At 38.6% G+C, this 14,720-nt stretch overlaps 2 protein-coding genes across 2 annotated transcripts in view; both read right to left on the reverse strand.

Moving 5' to 3' along the window:
* Nucleotides 1-2,628: 2,628 nt before the first annotated feature.
* Nucleotides 2,629-6,548, reverse strand: LOC125238876. The gene is made up of 3 exons (XM_048146349.1): nucleotides 6,296-6,548; nucleotides 4,185-4,377; nucleotides 2,629-3,126 (listed from the first exon to the last, which is right to left on the reverse strand). Exons 1-3 carry the CDS (start codon nucleotides 6,491-6,493, stop codon nucleotides 2,981-2,983), a joined length of 537 nt encoding a protein of 178 aa, XP_048002306.1. The 5' UTR covers nucleotides 6,494-6,548; the 3' UTR covers nucleotides 2,629-2,980.
* A 391-nt stretch (nucleotides 6,549-6,939) lies between these two features.
* The window catches only part of LOC125238533 (translin), a 34,636-nt gene continuing 26,855 nt past the window's right edge, over nucleotides 6,940-14,720 (reverse strand). The window contains 2 exon segments of the mRNA XM_048145867.1: nucleotides 6,940-6,956; nucleotides 13,942-14,216. Coding sequence (XP_048001824.1) covers nucleotides 6,940-6,956; nucleotides 13,942-14,216 — 292 coding nt within the window.

Here is a 14,720-nt window from a genome sequence, read left to right on the forward strand (position 1 = left end):
CAGAAAGGTGATCGTATCAGACTAGCGAAAACGGTCCACATTGTTTGAACTGGTGTCCCTCTCGCACGTGTGGCCAGTGTTAATGAGGTTACCATAGTAGTAGTAATTTTATCTGTATATTACCTGACTTTATAACTTCTTATATTATTTTAGTGTTATATTCAAACTAGGGTTTCGATATATTTCAAAGAATTGGAAAATAATTATAATGTAATTATTTTGATGCCAATAAATCAAAGATTTGTATAATTAAAAATATGTTCAAATGGGTATTAGTAGATTTGGTAGTTACTTTGAAAATTGACTGGTATCCCCAATGTATGACAGTGATGACGTCACTGAATAATGTTGACATTGTCAGTAAGTGCGAGAGGGACACCAGCCCAAACAATGACCTCTCATGTGGACACACTTTTTGACCTAACTACTCATTCTGGTTTAACTGTATTTCTGTGCGTCGGCGCCGCGCCAACGCCGCGCCCGCGCAGGGCCTCCGCGAGGCCAGCGGCGACCAACGTCCAGTCAGCGTTATCTATTATTAATATTGTGTTTTTTTTGTATGTAATATATATCACGTGTTGTAGGGCAATCATGGTCGCGCGATAGATGATAAAACATCGGGCCGCATGTATATAAATAAAAAAAGTTCTCAAGTGGAAATTTTGATTTTAAAAAGTTTCTAAGGCACAGCGGGGCAAATCTCGACTGGGGGACAAATTTAACTGATCCATTTTTCCCATGTTTTACAATAGAATGTCCACCGGCTATATATGATAGGCGTGTTCAAAATATTCAAAAAAAATTCAAAATTGTTTATTTCAAAAAATACACATAGAATATGATACAGAGAATGGTGCTACCCTGTAAGCAACAAATGCCCGTGTCGGGTAACGCCGCTCTTCCCTATTTAACTATTAACATATTACATATTGTTGTTGAAAATTAATTTTAACTAAGTTATATACAATTTTACAATACCAAAAATAATAACAATCTAATGTACATATACCAAAAAGTGTGTGTGTGTGTGTGTGTGTGTGTGTGTGTGTGTGTGTGTGTGTGTGTGTGTGTGTGTGTGTGTGTGTGTGTGTGTGTGTGTGTGTGTGTGTGTGTGTGTGTGTGCGTGTGCGTGCGTGCTTGCGTAGAATTTATCTCACCATATTCTCTGTGTCATCATACGTCTTGCTTTTCAACCGTTCAGTGGATACATGTATTTAGAACTCAACATCATAGTGTAATAATGGAAAAAGTTGTGTCATAGTGTTGTGTTCCTGCCGGGGAGTAAGGCTGCCACAGCTCAACGAGGGTGCAGTGGGTTTACCCTTGAATCGCCGACAGACACTTGTTCGAATATTATTTCAAAGACAACGTTTCAAATAATTTCATTTCATCGACAGTTCATATCATAGAACAATCGACACAAGTAAAATCAAACCGTAGACTTTTATTTCGTAGATAACTTATTCCGCTTATACTTTATATCGTGATATTTCATTTCGTGTTTTTTCATTTCATTTTGTTTTACATTAAATACAATTCATTACGCATAATATTATTTCAATTATGTTTCTTTCTAAAATTATACAATTTGTAAACTGTTTGTTTGGTCACAGTTCTAACCTAACCCAAACCTACTCGGTAAGCTGGTCGTTTTTGTATGTGGTCACAGTTCTAACCTAACCTAAACCTAATTTAAAAGCCATTGGTTGTAGTGTAGGTCGCAGTTCTAACCTAACCTAAACCTACTCTGTAAGCTGGTCGTTTTTGTGTGTGGTCACAGTTCTAACCTAACCTAAACCTAATTTAAAAGCCATTGGTTGTAGTGTAGGTCGCAGTTCTAACCTAACCTAAACCTACTCGGTAAGCCGTTTGTTTCTGTGTGATCACAGTTCTAACCTAACCTAAACCTACTCTGTAAGCTGGTCGTTTTTGTGTGTGGTCACAGTTATAACCTAACCTAAACCTACTCTAGGATTTAAGCCAATGGTCATAGTTTAATTATGGACGTAAATATGTAATGTGCCACGATAAAATCGACAATTTGAAGTTTCCTAGAATAGAAACATCTATTAACGTGTAGTACGACAAATGAGAAAGTATTGTAATAATACGTCGAATAAATGAATTGCGATGTTTTGTAGATAGTTCTGCTATTTGAAGTAAGTACTTTGAAACGAATCAGCGATGAAACAATATTCGTTGAATAGTATTTATAATAACTAAGAAAATTTCAAATAAATAGTAGTTGAAACAAAATTACTCGAAACAATTTTACTCGAACTAAACTTTCGATTTTCGATGATTTGTTGTCGATGAAATGATATTCGATGAAAAGTTTGTCGGCGAAACAAGGGTACACCGGTGCAGTGTGCTGGTGACGGAAGGACCTACGGAACTAATTTGTTCCGTCTATTGTCCTTTGAGTCGTCAGCAACCCGAACCCTTCTTGGAACTTGTACACTCCTTTTTACTGTGTACGTAACACAGCACAGCAAAATGGAGTGTATAAGTTTATATTGGGTTGGCAACGCGCATGACACTCCTTGAGTTGCAGACGTTCATAGGTGACCGCTTTCCATCAGGCGAACCGTAGGCTTGTTTGCCACCGACGTCGTATAAAAAAAATGGATCATTACAATAGGTAGGGATGAAGACTACATTAAAAAATGGCATTCTGTTTAGTCCGTCAGTTAGATCGTCCAATAATACTAAACACATATTTTTCGCTTTATCTAATGAATGAATAACATACTCTTTTGACGTGACTGTTAGGTAAACATTCTATTAGGTAAAACACGCTAAACTTCAACGCACTATACCGTCGTCATTTTACGTTTGCGAGAAGAAAGAAAAAAATGTGTCCAAAATTTTTTGATGATTTAATTGACGCACTACATTTTTTTTTGTTCGTCTCGCCTATTGCCCCCCAGTCGAGATTTGCCTCTACATACCTTACATAACATGGTGTATTGTTCGGAAGCTACTTCCAGACGTAGTATTGATCGGTCCAGCCGTGTTCCAGAGGATACCACCAGCTGGTGGTGCTCTTCCCCCACGTGAAGGTCCAGGTCTTCCGCGTGTCGGCGGTGAATCGCGTCCAGCGCTTCCCGTCTTCAAACACGCCCGCTGGTAACAGACATAGTGTTCAGTATAGGAACCAGACATATAACTCCGTATAGACCGATAATGTCTAACTAACGTACCTCAAAACCGTACAGAAAAAGGTACGGTGAGCTAGATGGCGATACACCTTTGGGATACGCTCGGCTAGATGGCGCTAATATTAATATTTGACATTTTAACACATATCAAGCTAAGAATATGGGCGAAATTGTCAAAACGGAGGTACAAAAGTTTTAAGCGTGTGTCGAGAGTCGAGAGAGAGATGGCAGTCTATGCACTGTGATTACACATTTTAAAATGGAAAAAAAGATGACAAACACGCGTCATTAAAGAAATATAATACTTATTAACAACTTTCTGCAAAAAATGATCATCGTTTATCACGTAAACGATCGATCGCTCCGTGTGTGGCTGGCGCTTTCGGCGCGACAAATCGTTCACGAATATTTCCGATCAATCGAAGCGATGAATCGTACCGTGAATGTGGGGCTGCTTGAGTGGACGCTCGTTGAGCGTTCGGCGGAGCGGGCGAGCGTGCATACTATCGATGCAGCGTCGACTCAGGACACTTGTATGTAGAAGCCGTCTTACAGAAGACCGCAGCCAAATAGCACTTGACCCTACTCATAGTGTTGTGTTCCTGTCGGTGAGTAAGGCTGCCAGAGCTCAACGAGGGTGCGGTGTGCTGATGACAGGACTTACGGAACTAACTTGTTCCGTCAATAGACCTGACAATAACTGACTGAAGGACAATAGTCCTTTGAGTCGTCGGCAACCCGAACCCTCCTTGGAACTTGTACACTCCTTTTTGCTGTGTACTTAACACAGCAAAAGGGAATGTACAAGTTTCTAATGGGGCGGCAACGCGCATGTGACACTGTTTGAGTTGCAGGCGTCCATAGGTTCCGGTGACCGCTTTACATCAGGCGGGCCGTAAGCTTGTTTGCCACCGACGTAGTATTAAAAAAAAAAAAGCTCGCCGCCGCTCGCCCCATCTCGCTGCACGCCGAATATGAGCGTGCACTTAGCCCTCTGATAGGCGTTGATAGACGATAACTTACATCCGTTAATAAGAGCGTCCATCTTGTATTTCCTTTCAATCTCGTGCATCATGTTATGTAAATGCAACACCCGCCAGTGTAGTTTCTCCATCTTCTGCAGATACATCACGTGGTGGATGTAGCCGGGTTCCGTTATGTTCCTGCGGATGTCTAAAGTCGTGTTGTATAGGTCTAGCATTCTTCTGAAGGTCTCCTGAAGATACAGTATACATTATAGTTATTTGTTATACAAGGGGGCAAAGTTGTATTTTAACGCCGAGTGTGCAGAATTGAAAAACGAGCAAGTGAAAGGACTCTATAGTTGAACCACGAGCGAAGCGAGTGGTTCGAGAATAGAATCCTGAACTAGCGAGTGTCTTAACACACGAGGAGTAAAATACATCTGCACCCGAGTGTAACACAAAACTTTTCCCCTCACTACAGCGAGGAAACTACAACGCAAAAAATGTGTTTATCACTGCTTCCAGTAGTTCCCCAGGTGGTAAATCATCTTTTTTACTAGATTCACCTACTTTTATAAATTTTAAAGCAGTTAATTTGACTTTATTCAAGGTCAAATTACTTTACCCACTAGTGGATAAAATGCGTTTTTACCCGCTGGTATTAAAGGACAAAACATGTGTTTCCGAGCTAGTGAGGGGAAAAGTTCTTTAAACCATAGATTAAAATATAAGAAGATCATACCATCCCTACATTAACATGCGACCGCCTAAGAACGCGCATACACTACACCACACATAGATGGCGCCGGCGCCACAAGAAAAATGTCTTATAGCTTTCGATTATAGGTAGGTACTTGTAGATGGCGTTAAGTGTCACTTTTGACATAGATTTATGGCTCGTGTGGAGCAGTGGAGAGGTGTGTCGCATTTTAATGTATTTGATGGTATGATCTTCTTATATTTATACTTACATACATACATACATACAGTCACGCCTGTATCCCATAAAGGGGTAGGCAGAGCACATGAAACTACTAAAGCTTCAGTGCCACTCTTGGCAAATAAGGGGTTGAAAGAAAACGAAACTGTGGCATATTTATACTTATAATATTATAAATGGGAAAGTGTTTGCGTCTGTTTGTTTGTCCGTCTTTCACGGCAAAATGGAGCGACGAATTGACGTGATTTTTTAAGTGGAGATGTTGAAGGAATGGAGAGTGACATAGGCTACTTTTTGTCTCTTTCAAAAGCTAGTTTAATCTATGTTTAAATAGAGCAGAGTTTTTACACCTGGCAAGAGTTTTTCAATGCAATTGAGTACTATTATATTCCAAGATAATTAAATAAATAAATACACTATATTATTTTACATAGATACAGGAAATAGACCGGATTATTATATTAAGGTACTTAGTTATAAGATCCCCTGTTTCTTTTAATATATGTGTGCCATATTGAAATACCCTGTAGGGTATCATGTTAAACACTAATTCAAACTTTCACGATTTTTACACATATTGTGTGGAGGAGTGTTTAAAACATAGTAAATACGCGATTATTGATTAAGTCCCGTTTGCAATTTTAAATACGGGTATCATGTTGCTATGTAAGTGCGTTTTCACATTATCCGATCCGATATCGGATGTCGGAACGATATCCCATACATTACAGGCGCCATCTTGGATTTTTTTCCATTGAAATCCTTCCGACATCCGATATCGGATCTGATAATGTGAAAACGGACTAATATGTAACCATTGTACTTAGTGTAAGTTCTGTAGGTACACCAACATAAGAGGAATAATAGTACATTACGATACAAGTGCGTAAAAAAGGAAGTTCGAAACGAGTGGCGATAAATTGTGGAGTGTTTTAAAACGACACGAGTTACGAATTTCCTTTTTGCACGTGTATCGTACGACGTTTTTCAGTACAGATGAGCCTTCAAAGTTTCGACCTGCCATATAATGAACCACTTCTCGTACTAGTGCGTTAAAAAACCACTATCTATACTGAAAAATATTAATTTTATTCTATTCCAAACCAAGCGCGGATCCAGCTTCGTGCCCAGGGGGGGGGGGTCACGTGGTAAAGCCCCCCCCCCCCCCCCCCAGGCATGACCCCCCCTGGATCCGCGCGTGTTCTAAACACAGTAAACTGCCTACATACCTCCATAGTCTTGAAGACGAACCCGACCTCAAAAGAGACGCACTGATCGCTCCGCATCCGGATATCCGCCGTCCGCCACAGCATGGGATTAGACCCGTGTATGATGTCCGCCGCCGACATCATTATCATCTCCCGTTGCTGCTCCTCCTCCCCTATTTCATCAGGCAGCGGCCGCTCCGAGGGCACGCGGCCTTTCATGTACTCTTCGTCTGGGAGCTGTTGGCTCACAATCCGCCGTATCACTGTACGAAAATGTGGTTTTTAACCCCCGACGCAAAAGCGAAGGGGTGTTATAAGTTTGACGTGTCTGTCTGTCTGTCTGTGGCATCGTAGCTCCCGAACGGATGAACGGACTTTTGATTTAGTTTTTTTTTGTCTGAAAGCTGAGTTAGTCGGGAGTATTCTTAGCCATGTTTCATGAAAATCGGCCCACTATGTCGCGGTCGGGGGTTTTTTCAAAATTTTAATTTTGTGGTTAGGTTAGTTATAGGTAGTAAGTAGTAGTAGTAGTAAAACACTTTATTGTACCAGAAAATAATACAACACACAAGAAAAAGAGCTTATCACTAGTACAAGGGCGAACTTATCCCTTTGAGGGATCTCTTCCAGTTAAACTTTGTGTTATAGAGAGTGGTTTTAGACGGTCAACCAAATCTTTGCACTAAAAAGACGAAAAATTTGTACGGCTCACCGGTAAATTGTTTTCACAAAACGCGTATCTAGTTATGTTTAAACATGATTTCTATTTAATAAATCAAAGAGAAAAATATAAAGTAAATGAATTGACCGTGACTTCACTCCTCAGTATTTCATAGTAATTCCATATTAGCAAATCGTTTTGACAGTTTTTAAAAAAAAGCTGATTTTATAGTAAGGAAATTAGCCTACGCGTGATTCAAAAACGAGTTTTCAAAACCACCGCTCTGTTAAACCTAAGTCTTCTCATAAATAAATAAATAATACCTGTTAGTAAAAATATATGAACACATATCACAATGAGGAAACTACCGCTTTGCAACATCTCTTATCACGATGTTATTTCATGCCAGTTTATTTCAGTACCTGATCGCTTGTTTAATGCTTATTATATTTTAATTAACAGTGAAAATGAGGAAGTTTAGTTCTTGTAAGTGTGTATCTATGTATGTATGTGTACACCTAAATACACGTATTTTTAACCCCCGACGGGGTGTTATAAGTTTGACGTGTCTGTCTGTGTGTGTGTCTGTCTGTGGCATCGTAGCTCCCGAACGAATGAGCCGATTTAGATTTCGTTTTTTTTGTCTGAAAGCTGAGTGGTGTTGGACATTTGCAGTTTGTTTTTGTCAATTTTTGTGTAGATTCATTGATTAATTGTTTTTTAAAATAGTAATGGTAATTTTTTTTAATATTGTATAACTAGCTTTATTAATAGTGTGTGAACCTGCCTTAAAAATCTATATTATTTGTGGTCATGGTTCGTTAATATTTCTTGTATGTGGGTAGCTTTTGCACATTGTAATTTTTCCTCAGTCACCCGTTGACCACGAACGCTGTAAAGAGTTCGAAACGTCGGGATGAATTTTAAATTCATTATACGCGATTTAATCCGTTTCCATAGTTTTATTCTATGAGTAACTATCGCGGTAACCGAAGATTTAGTTTTTTTTTGTCTGAAAGCTGAGTTAGTCGGGAGTGTTCTTAGCCACGTTTCATGAAAATCGGTCTAGGTACTATGTCGCGGTCGAGGGTTTTTTCGAAATTTTAATTTTGCGGTTAGGTTATTCTATTTATGATATGGGCAGCAAAACAAGCAGATGAGCCGCCTGATAGAAAGCATGCATTGCCCATGGACATAACTTCACATAAGCAACATCAGGAGTTGAAAACCCTAATTTACCTGCTTCTGCGCAACGCAACAGCATACAGACCATACAGTCGAGTTTAGTTACACGATTAAAAATATCTGAACACGGCTCCAATCAGTATTATTATATGAGCATGACAGCTCGTTTAGATATTTTTGTTTTTGTAGATGTAACTGAACTTACCGAACTCTAAGATAATTACAGTGATCGCCGCGATATGGTTTCTCACTGTTGTGTTGTAAAAGTCAAAGCATTTTTTAGCGTTTTAAAACTGATTCCTATTGGGTTGGGTTTTCAAAGGCGTATTGAAACGGCGGGGGAACTCGTATGAGAGTTTCATTATTAAATAATAATAGCATAGAATCCATACTAATATTATAAATGGGAAAGTGTGTGTGTCTGTTTGTTTGTCCGTCTTTCACGGCAAAACGGAGCGACGAATTGGCGTGATTTTTTAAGTGGAGACAGTTGAAGGGATGGAGAGTGACATAGGCTACTTTTTGTCTCTTTCTAACGCGAGCGAAGCCGCGGGCAAAAGCTAGTATATTATATGGTTGGAAGGTCAGATGGCAGTCGCTTTCGTAAAACTAGTGTCTATGCCAAATCTTGGGATTAGTAGTCAGAGCGGACCCCAGGCTCACATGAGCCGTGGCGAATGCCGGGATAACGCAAGGAGGATGATGAGCGTAGAATATACAGGGGTGAAATAAAACAGAACGTTCAAACTTTGCACAGACAATAAGGTCATAATGATCAACCATTATTATGGCACCAATGCCGAAATCGCAAAAAAATATTGGGAATATCAAGCCGAGAATCAACCAAAAGGTGTAAAGCGCCATCTAGACGGCCATACATTTTTCTTGATGGTTACGAGCTACTTTTTTTTTAACCCCGACGCAAAACAACGGGTATAACACCCCGTTTGACGTATCCGTCTGTCTGTGGCATCGTAGCTACCGAACGGATGAACCGATTTAGATTTCGTTTTTTTTTGTCTGAAAGCTGAGTTAGTCGGGTGTTCTTAGCCGTTTCATGAAAATCGGCCTACTATGTCGCGGTCGGGGGTTTTTTCAAAAAATAATTGGGAATATCAAGCCGAGAATCAACCAAAGGTGTAGAGCGCCATCTAGACGGCCATACATTTTTCTTGATGGTTCTGACTGTTCCGACGTACGTTTTTTCTTAGGGACCATCCACACTCATAAGACGCATGTCTTGCGGCGCGCAACGGACGTCTCCGCCACGCCGCCTGAATGTAATTCAAAAAACGTCTCCTCCGTACATTTTGTATAGGAAGGACGTAAGACGCGCCCCAGGCGGCGTGGCGCGGAGACGGAGCAACGGAGACGTCCGTTGCGCGCCGCGAGACACGCGACGCCTATGTGGGGACGCTGCCTTAGACTTTATTTGTGACGTTATCTAGTAAAGGGACCTTAAACTAGGAACGCGACTGCGACCGATCAGTGTGCACGGTCTTCGGGACGTGGCTTCGGCTGACCAAAACATCCAGCGAGCCAGATTTCGATCGGACGTCCGTGCGCTCAAGGCCACGTCCACGACCGATAACTTGCACGGTTAAGTATATAGGTATTCATTGTCTAGATCCGCGTCCGCGGTCGCGTGACGGCGGACGTCCGCGTAATGTTCCTAGCTTTATTGTCGATGGCGCTTACGTCCCGCGGCGTTGTATTTGTACTCGAACATCGCTCATAACGCCGTAAGCGCCATCGACAATGTCCCTTTACCCAGATAGTGGCATGGCACATCTGTCTATACGGAGTTGTCTTTGGTACAGTATTCACCAGGGCCCGAAACTTTCATGCCCCTGACATAAATTTGACGTCACGCTGCATATAGCATGATTCAAGAGTTTTATTCAATAATTAATCATTATTCATCAATCATTTTAATCGTGAAATAATTAATACCTACTTGATACGTGAAAATTAAATTAAATTATTTGTTTACTTTTTTAAATTCATTTTATTAAATATGTTTGTTACCATATTTCAATAAATTATTAAAATAAATTAGAATTAGAATTTCACCACCCCCTTTCTTTCCGTGGGTGTCGTAGAAGGCGACTATGGGATATGAGTTAAATTGGGGCGTAGGCGAGAGGCTGGCAACCTGTCACTGCAATGTCACAGTTTCGTTTTCTTTCAACCCCTTATTTGCCAAGAGTGGCACTGAAGCTTTAGTAGTTTCATGTGTTCTGCCTACCCCTTTATGGGATACAGGCGTGATTGTATGTATGTATTAAAATAAAACAAATTGTTTCCTTTTCGTTTCACGTATCAAGTAGATATTAATTATTCCATGTATGTATACTACTTTTGAAGTGATTTGTACATAATAAAAATTGATTAATGAATAATGATTAATTGTTACAATAAAAGTATTTGAATCACCTATATGCAGCGTGACGTCAAATTGATGTCATCGGCATGAAAGTTACGGGCCTTGGTATTCACAGAATAAAAACTCACATGTAATCTTATTGTTTATTCTTAATAAACATAAATTAGATAAAACGCGACGCTCAATCACTCAATCTGGGCGCCTATCCAAAATGCCAATCGTATGTGTCTAGCGATATGGAAGAGTAAGTCGATGGTCCTGGGTTCGAATCCCGGTAAGGGCATTTATTTGTGTGACGAACACAGATATTTGACTCTATATAAGTATGTGTACATTACGTCAACGTCGCTTAGCACCCATAGTACAATTATATAGTACAAGCAACGACAAAAAAGGGTACCCCTGAAATGTATGGGCCTTTTAGGCTTAAAACTAGATGGCGCTGTTCGCAGCCTGGAAGTGGCCAAAATCATATTTTCCCCAAATATTTTTGCGTGGTTTTCTTTTCTATAACAAATGTATTTCTTTATTTTAATATCATGATATTATACGCAACTATGGGAACAAATCAAATTATTTTTAACAAATATTTTGATTTGTGTTTTTTATGTAGTCACACTACTATATACACGGTGTTTCCGGTATCACTCAAAAGCTCAGACACCCCAACTGATTTTTATTTTTTTAAACGTATCTAGAATGTTCATTTTTTAATCTGATGATTATTATTTTTTTAAATTGAGTTTTAAATTTTCTGTGCAGCTCTACTCGGCTTTTAACTCTACACTCAATAAAATAATTGCTAGCTACCATCATATACCTTCAAACTGTTTAATTGTGTACGTTACTGCAACGACATAAGGTTTACCAATAGACAGCTATGTCAATGTAAAGCACTTTAACCTGTGTCACAGTAAATTGGACAGGTGACTCAGTAAGCAAATTTAAACCTAAAATTCAAAATGACAAGGTTGTAATTAGGTACGAGTTCAATTTGTTATGACTTATGATAAACTTTAAAATTAAACTGACGCACAACGTCTATCTCGTAGCGGAAAAAAATATCGTCCAAATAACCAGCCAGTATTAATACCCTTAAATACTGAAAAAGCCTTAAGCCTTAAGGCGTTAAGTCCGCCATTTGTACTTTTTATTGATAATTTGTGCAATAAAGTTTAAATAAATAAATAAAAAGGTATACAACCTCTAACAATATGATATGCACAATGTTGTATTACAAATTTGTAGAATGGGCACGTAAACAATAACTAATAATACAAATTAAAACAAAAAATATTACCCCCATCAAGATATAGCTCAATCGATTCTACTCTCGATTCTGAACAAACAGTTTTCAGGTTTTTAGTGTTAAGTGAAACACGGTGTATAAATTAAACGCCATCACCCCTAGGCCACCTCGCCACATATGTGGCGAGGTGGCCTAGGGGTGATGGCGTTTGACCCGGATTGCTAAAAGACGCCGGTTCGAATCCGGCCTTCACCACTGGTGGTGCTCGTCATTTTTTCTTTAATATATGACATCTTATTTCGATTTTTAATTCATGTCAATACACATTTAAAAAAAAATCGGACCGGACCGCGGCTTAGCAGGCAGGGTCACTAACTCACTACCGACCGAGCCAGACCGGTCGTCAGAATGATAGATTACCGTTTCATTCGCTATGGCGCTGGCGCAAACGATTGGCACCTTGGTTAGCTCCTCAGATCTCAATATTTATCTTAATTAATAGGGTGAAATAACAAGGACCGTTCAAACTTTGCATAGTGACTTTTGAAGTCATACAATAACAGTTTTTATTGGTTCACTATTATCTGGCAGAAACTTTTTACGCCTATATTTGATTCGTATTCTTTGCAGAAGTCACATTTGGCAGAAACACCTTACGCAGAATATGCTTTGGCATAAATCATTTCGTAGATTTTTGTAAAACAGAATCGTCTGTTGTCATAATGTTGATGAGCATAATAGTCTTCTAGTCGAACAATACTTTGGCAGATAATATTTGTGCATAATATTTAGGCGGCATAAAGTTGCAATTTGCTATTTGATAGCGAGTTTCATGTGTTGGGGATGCAAGATACCTAACACTCCTCCTCGCTTCGCTCGTCGTCGCACCTAACGGTGACTCTGCGGCAGTTTTTCTTTTTTGATAGCGTGTAATATTTCTGCTAATGTAATATTATGCTATAAGATTATTAATTTATACACAATTATGCTAAATCAAAGTCGATCAAAGTAATGTTCTGTAAAACAATATTCTGCCAAATGTGTCTTATGCGTGGTAATAATGCCAACTAAATTTTCTGCAAAATTACCATTCGACTGAGAGTGTTTTTGCGAAACATGTTATGCGAAGTGTGTTTCGGACTAAAATTATTCTGCCAGATGAGGGTAACCCGTTTTTATTATGGGGCAATGCTGAAATGCTGAAATAGTATATTGTGCAACAAGGGAGGTAAGAGGGATTTTGTCGACGAGTGTTAAAACTCGCGACAGCCGCAGGCTGGAGAGAGTTTTAGACACGAGTTTACAAAATCCTTACCTCCTGAGTTACACACAATATTTTTCATCACATTTGAGAGGAAAACACAGAGAAAAAAAAAATCATAAGGCAAAACCTTCAATGAATGGCGGTGTTGTACTGCCCGTTGCTATGGCAACGCGATCGAGATGGCCGTCACAATTTCCTGCCAGATTGCAAATTATAACGATTTATCTACGTGAAATTTACAAAATATAGGTAAAATACACTGAAATAATTGTAAAACATAAATAAAATGCATTTTTCATAGAGTATAAATTTTTTTTATAGCTAAATAGTCAAATTTTAGTTGTGCAAAAAAAATCCTTGGCTGATTGAAACATCCTTTGCCTGAGGTATTGTACGGATAGTATTAATTTTTAAAACTAAATCCATTATTCCCTTGGGAATAAAATGGTATATTATGCTTCAGTACACGTAGACGCAAGGATACCTTTAAACAGCAAATGTGATTAAAAATAATTTGGCTAGCAATAGAGATAAGCAGTATCATGACAGTCGAAATGTATGAAACAGCAAATTTTTTGCGATTTCAGCGTTAAGTAGTACCTACTATTCTTCTGAGTTTTAAGTACTAACTTATTACTAGTTAAATAAAGCGTAGGTATTTGTCGTTTTGCGGGCAAGTGAAGGATCTGTTACGTTAGTAATTTATTAATAATCTGTGGCTTTGGCCCCATAATAAAAGTTGTTTATCAGCAGTTCTCAAAAACGTTATACATAGCCACGTCAGCAAATTTTAATTGATCCTATTTTGTTACCAACATTTAGTGATATAAGTCGACTTTCGTAAGATATAATTATACAAAATAATTGTTATAATTAAGAAAATATAGATACTAGAGAACCTTAATGATCAAGTAAAATCTCAATTCATTAAATAAATCTTGGTAACAAAAAAGGATTTTTTTTTTCATTTTTATACAAACTTTTCGAGAACTGCTGTCATTATGACCCCAAAAATCACTATGCAAAGTTTGAATGGTTCTTTTTATTTGACGGTGTATGTGTTTAAACAGCGACGGGGTCCGGGCGCGGCAGGAGCCCCGGATGCTGAGGTCATACACGACCTCTTCGATTTTCTTCACGTCGTATTTGAGGGCGTCGAACCGCTTGCGAAGATGGTCGTTCTTTAGGTTCAGCAGTCTGCAAATAATATTTTATTATAAGAGTTTTGAATGATTCACGGTTATTTTCATTAGACTTATATTGACCGGGATATAGACCGTGATTACCTTTAATATCGGGAGCTCGACAAAAATCAAAAAGGTAATCACGGTCTATATCCCGGTCAATATAAGTCTAATATTTTATTAGCTGTCCGAGTCTTTAAGAAAGTATAGGTACACTAGGGTGGTTGTATGGAGAAAAATAAAAATTAGAAATTCATAACGGAATAGGTGTCAAAAGTTGCGGAAAAATTTGCAGATTATATTTCTGGCATCAAATTTAAAATAAGGTACTACTTTTGGCCCTCTACCAGCCGTAAAAGCAAAAAAAATAAGGTAAAATTAAGAAATAAATTAAATATGTCTGACGTCAATTTTTATTTCTTATTATTAATTAATATTATAAAAGAAGCTGTAATTAAGTGAATTTAACCATAATAATGTTTAAATTTGTTAAAAAGTAGTAAATAATGATACTTCA

This window comes from Leguminivora glycinivorella, chromosome 24 (assembly GCF_023078275.1).
Source record: "Leguminivora glycinivorella isolate SPB_JAAS2020 chromosome 24, LegGlyc_1.1, whole genome shotgun sequence".
In the NCBI taxonomy this organism is placed as follows: Eukaryota; Metazoa; Arthropoda; class Insecta; order Lepidoptera; family Tortricidae; genus Leguminivora; species Leguminivora glycinivorella.

Coding starts and splice junctions, on each gene's coding strand:
- LOC125238876 (XM_048146349.1), bottom strand. CDS start 6,493: ATGAAAGGCCGCGTGCCCTCGGAGCGGCCGCTGCCTGATGAAATAGGG. Junction 4,378..6,295: donor TCGTCTTCAAGACTATGGAG/GTATGTAGGCAG, acceptor CTGTATCTTCAG/GAGACCTTCAGAAGAATGCT. Junction 3,127..4,184: donor GGACGCTCTTATTAACGGAT/GTAAGTTATCGT, acceptor GTCTGTTACCAG/CGGGCGTGTTTGAAGACGGG.